This window comes from Callorhinus ursinus, unplaced genomic scaffold (assembly GCF_003265705.2).
Source record: "Callorhinus ursinus isolate GAN/ISIS: 27379988/994484 unplaced genomic scaffold, GSC_fseal_2.0 scaffold4, whole genome shotgun sequence".
In the NCBI taxonomy this organism is placed as follows: Eukaryota; Metazoa; Chordata; class Mammalia; order Carnivora; family Otariidae; genus Callorhinus; species Callorhinus ursinus.
Window position 1 is genome coordinate 39,529,694 of NW_027397066.1, and position 6,000 is coordinate 39,535,693.

At 35.5% G+C, this 6,000-nt stretch overlaps 1 protein-coding gene across 4 annotated transcripts in view; it reads right to left on the reverse strand.

Moving 5' to 3' along the window:
* The window catches only part of NFXL1 (nuclear transcription factor, X-box binding like 1), a 72,383-nt gene that overhangs the window by 24,467 nt on the left and 41,916 nt on the right, over nucleotides 1-6,000 (reverse strand). For all 4 annotated transcript variants that reach the window (XM_025887607.2, XM_025887608.2, XM_025887606.2 and 1 more), the window contains one exon: nucleotides 888-1,054. In XM_025887607.2, coding sequence (XP_025743392.1) covers nucleotides 888-1,054 — 167 coding nt within the window. The remainder of the gene's footprint in view (nucleotides 1-887; nucleotides 1,055-6,000) is intronic.

The window sequence follows — 6,000 nt, forward strand, 5'->3', positions numbered from 1 at the left end:
TCAGTTGGTTAAGTGACTACCTTCAACTCAGATCATAGTCCCAGAATCAAGTCCCACATCGGGCTCCCTGCTCAGTGGGGAGACTGCTTCTCCCTCTGACCCTCCCCCCTCACGTGCTCTCTCTCTCGCTCACTCTCTGTCAAATAAATAAATAAAATCTTTAAGCAAATTTAATATTAACAGGCATTTTTCAAAAAGTACTTATGTTCAAAAAATCAGAAACAAAGTCATATTCCCAAATTTAACTTCAATAAAATACACTTACAAAGAGCCCACTTTACAAACTTGGGTGAATGAAGCGGAACAAGTTAGTAAATTATGTTAGATTGTGATTAAGTAGAAAAAAGTGGGAATTTTTTTCCCCTCCACATAACCCACAAGCAAAAACATGCATTTTATTAAGTGTACATATTTTTTAAGTAAAGGAAATATAGAAGTCACAGCCTACTATGACAAATGCAATAGCTACATCTGTAATAAAGGTCTGTAATTTAAAAATTATACCTCAGTAACTATGTGCACTTCAATTTTTCATCCAACAAAATTCTAGTTTGACCCTGTTATTTGAGCAATCTGCTATAGGAATGTTTCTATATTTTTTAAAGCAGCGATACAACCTTTTTCCTTAAAAAATCTTATACAGAATCCCCAAATGGAAAAAAAAACATAATTGTCTTTGAATTGTATTGTCTTTGAATTGTATTTACAAGGTGAAATATTCTACATTTCTTTCTTCAGGTCCCTACTGGAAAATCTAGTCTTCTAGCATCTACGGGCGACACTGAATAATGTTCCTTGAAGTACTGGTTTATAGGGTTCTGAATTATAAAAAGATACTAGTTAAAAATAATTATAGTAAAACAAGAATATTTCTTCAGTCCACTTACCTACATTCCACATATAGGCTTGTGATCTTGCAGTGACATTTTATTCTAAGCATCTGAACACAAGGAGGACATTCTCCAGGATGACACGGCAAAACACATGGATGGGGACAACCCAGAGGCCGTGATTTAGAGCACCCTTCTTCACACTGAAGGCATTCTGGGCCAGCCTGATAGGTAGTAAGGAAATAAATCATCTAAGTACAGAAGTCTAACATTTCTATATATTAAAATTATAAAATGTATGTATGTATCCCATTAAAAGAAAATACTTTTGCAGCTCTTAGGAATACAGTTAATAAAATGGTGCATGCTTTCACTCTTAAAAATATTCCAAATGAAAAAAATACATATTCAAAATGAAGAACAGCAAGATTATCAATATGACCACTATTCACAAAGAGTTTTATGTCTACAACCTCATTAAATCAAACTGCCTCATCTTGAAATTGTACTTGATTGTGAGTATTCCTACTAAAAATGTAAACTAGTTCCCAAAGAATAGTCAGTAGCAGAACAAATTAAAACATTGTTTGTTTTTTTTATATTTTATTAATTTGAGAGCGAGAGAGAGAGGGAAAGAGAGAGAGCACAAGCAGGAGGAGTGACGGAGGCAGAGGGAGAAGCAGGCTCCCTGCTGAGCAGGGAGCCCGATGCGGGGCTTGATCCCAGGACCCCGGGATCATGACCTGAGCCAAAGGCAGACGCTTAACCAACTGAGCCACCCAGGCGCCCCAAAATAAAACACTGTTAATTCATTTCCACCCAACAAACATGATCACCATCAAACTAAAGAAATCAACACTCTGTTAATACATAAATAGAAATTCCCAAAGCATGCAACGTTCTGGAGACACTGCTCCCACCTTGCCAAAGAGAAACATGCATAAAAGGGAAAAAGGAGAATGACCAGCAGTTTATGTTTTAAAACATTGAAGTTTTAATGTACTTCAATGAACCAAAATTACATTACATTTACAAATATATGTATTTCAATGTAACTCAACAAGGCACATCTCTGCTCTAGGAATTTAACTATCATCTACCTACTAAAGAAGTTTAAAAATTATTATTGCAGGCTATTATTTATTTTCACATGTCATACATGAGATAAAGTAAGAGAGTTACAGACAGGGATACTAAGTCTTAAAGTTTAAAAATTTTGTTATCATTTCTAAGTATAGCCATGACTACAAAAGAATGATTATGTCAATAAAAGTCTGAGCTATTTTTGACATGTAGGATTAAAAAGAAAAAGTGTTTCAATTATGAGACATTCTTCTATAATTTCTATTTTTTATTTTTAAAAGTATATTAATTTATTCTACACTCTTTCAGCATCATATGCCAGGAATTATTCACATGCTGGGAATATGCAAAGTGGGAGAGATCCCTGACCTAAGAAACTTAAGTTTAAGTGGGGGAGGTAAAGAACATAATAGAATGTCTTCATAAATACTCTGAAAAAAGAAAAAGCAGGTGAAGAGGGAGTAAAAGGAGCAATAAGAAGGAAGCCTATCTGATAAAGTTCATGTTTGAACAGAATAAATAAGGGAGAGAGCCATAAGAATGTAGAGTCCCAGAGAAAAGAACACTAAGTGCAAAGCCTTTGACGTAGAACACATTTGGAACATTCAAGAAATAGCAAGAACAGAAGTAGAAATGAGCACATGAGTGATGAGTGGAAGAGGGCGGAAAGGCAGTCAGAAGTCAGATCATTGTAAAACCGTATAGGCCATCATAAGGCCATTTGGATTTTATCCTAAGAGTAACTGAAAGCTACTGATGGGTTTTGAACAGGGAGGTAACACACCTGACTTACATTTTTTTTTTTTAACTTACATTTTTAAAAGATGAATCTAGCTGATGCAGTGAGAGAAGAGTGGGAGTAGAGAAGCTGGCTGGGAGAATAGTACAGACATCTCCAGCGAAGAGATAAGGATGGCTTGAATGAGGATGTTAGTGGTGGACATTATAAGAAATGGGCAGATTCAGGGATGTACTTTGAAGACAAACCTGACAAGGATGTTGTGAGACAAGGACAATGAAGAAAGAAATCAAGAAATGTCCCTCCCTTTAATCAGCAGAACTGGGTAAAACTGGTAATACAACTTTCTGAAATGGGAAAGCCTAGGAGAAAGGTAGGCCAAGGAATCTCAAAATATACAAATATAACCAAAGATGACACACACAGTCTGTTTCACTTGTTTTTTCCTGGCTACGTGGTACACCTGCAATAATCTTTCACTTAAATAACGTGAATAGAAGAACATACGGGGCTGGGAGCTAAGACAGGGATGCTACTACTCTCTGATTACTACTGTCCTGTTACATGATCATGAACAAGTCGCTTGACAACCTTCAGTTTCCCTATCTGCAAAAGAAGAATTATATTGATGATATGAGACTCCTTCCTTCCAATTACGAAAAAAAAAATCACTAAATCTGTACTTGCTAAGCTAGCCTCCTGGATCACTTCCAATACCAAATTCTATCTTCTAGAAGAAACTATCTTAATTCAGAAATACAGCAAGCCTGGCTGTCAAATATCTTACACAGTTCTCCTTTAAAAAAAAAAAAAAGAAAACAAATTTTAACCCAGGGAACAATATTGGCATAATCCACAATAATTCCCTAATCAGTCATATCAGCTTTTAAAATGAGTTTTTTTTCTGATTCATGGGACAGCTCGAAATCCAGGGAAGACAGCAATCCTAATTTTAAGCAATGAGATGATGAGAAGGAAAGCAGGATAAACATTTGGGTTACTTTACAAATTGAAAAGTAAATCTTGATAGGTAAAATTCTTTTTTTCCCGTTTTATTAACATACATTTGACATTTTGTAAATTTAAGGTGTTCAACATTTACATATTGTAGTAAGATTGTCACTGTAGCAATAATTAGTACCTCTATCACATTACAAAATTATCCCTTATTTTTAACAACTGGAATAATTAAGTTCCAATCTCTTAGTGAGACTGATGATCATAACAAAATTTTTTTTTAAATCAATGAAACATCACACATCACACACATTGCCCTTAGCAGTGACTCTCAAACATTTTTGTGCATGATCAATCACTTGGCAATCGTTAAAATACTGAGGTAAGACCTGAGATTTTGCATTTCCAACAAGATTCCAGGTGATGCCCATCACTCATACAACACTGCATGGCAAGGGTCTATCACATACATAATTATATATGTGCCTATGTGTGATTATGTACATATATATATATTTTTTTATTTTTGGTACATTTTTTTCCCAAAGAGAAAAGACTATCTTCATTATTTCTTCTTTCAGTCACTCACAAATATTTGTACCCAGGTTTGCTTGGGAAATACACACACTTCATTTGCCATCAGTCTCACACCTTTCCCCACTTAAGCACTGTTCCACTCACTCCAGCCAATGAATTAGACAATAGGGATATATTTGTTGCTAATGAATTAGACAACAGGGATATATTTGTTGCTAATTGCTTGTAAGAATAGCCTTGATTGGACTGAGATCTGCCAGTAAGGCCAGAGAGAGACCAGAACAGAGACAAGAAGCAAAAGAGTTTTGATTCCAGTCAATTCAATAAACACTTTTAAGTACCTGCTATGTTGTAGGCTCTGTGCTAGAATTCAAGGTAGAAACTGCATTAGAATTCCAGAGCCATTTGGGTCAAGAGAGACATACAAGGAGATCTTCTCCAATGGGTCTCACTTGAGATGTTACAGTAAGGAATTCATTTTAAAGAGTTTATGAATTACTTCATTTTTAATATATAAATTTTAATGACTGCAAAGTAATCCCCCAAATAATGTAATTTTCACTCACTTACACTGCATCAGCCTTCCCTGAATGGGAGATAAAGATGGACTTGTAGCTAAATTAAGAACTGCACGTAACTTATAACCCATATTTTACCACAGCCATTACCCATGACGCAATGCTGGGATAATCCAATAATTCACCAATCAGTGTCATATCAGCTCTCGAAGTGAGTTTTTTTTTTCCAACTCACTTGATGTTCTGGAAATCCAGAGGAGGAAAGCCATACAGCAGCTATATTCTCACTAAAGTGGTTTTGAATTATTATATTAGTATGATCTTATAATTCTAATATCTTTTTCATTTTATCATAAGTACATTTTTATTAAGGATTAAAGCATGGATCGATGAAGAAATTATAAGCTATACATTCACATGTCTGCACATGAGCGAGAATGATACTATGGAGGCTTAGGTTATCATGCTTTAGAATCACCAAATCAAAGACCAAAAAAATAACAACGCGAGTGAAATTTTCAATTACAATTCATATTAATAACTTAAACATTTGTAAATTTAATGTTAATAAAATGAATCTTAAAATGTTTGCTTATTCCTCATTAAAAACACTTGCTAATAGTATTGATTCCCTGAAGAATGGAAGTCTACAAAAAAAATTAAATATTTTTAAAATATGTAATTTTTTATATAACAAAAGTTTATTTTTTATTCACACACCATGTCAAATGTAGCCTGGCAGGGGACTCTGGCAAATCAATCATTCTGGGACACTGGAGGATAGAGACTTAGTTTTTAACTGTATCACATGGGACAAAAAAAGTAGAGTGGTTAAATGAACAGATATTTCTGCAAAGAAGACATCCAAATGGCCAACAGACAAAAGAAAAAGTGCTCAACATCACTTGGCATCAGGGAAATCCAAATCAAAACCTCAATGAGATACCACCTCACACCAGTCAGATGGCTAAAATTATCAAGTCAGGAAACGACAGATGTTGGCTGGGGATGCAGAGAAGGGGGAACCCTCCTACACTGTTGGTGGGACTGCAAGCTGGTGCAGCCACTCTGGAAAACAGTATGGGGGTTCCTCAAAAAGTTGAAAATAGAGCTACCCTACAACCCGGCAATTGCACTACTGGGTATTCACCCCAAAGATACAAATGTAGTGATCCAAAGGGGCATGTGCACCCCGATGTTTATAGCAGCAATGTCCACAATAGCCAAACTATGGAAAGAGCCTAAATGTCCATCGACAGATGAATGGATAAAGAAGATGTGGTGTATACACACACACACACACACACACACACACACACACACACACACACACACA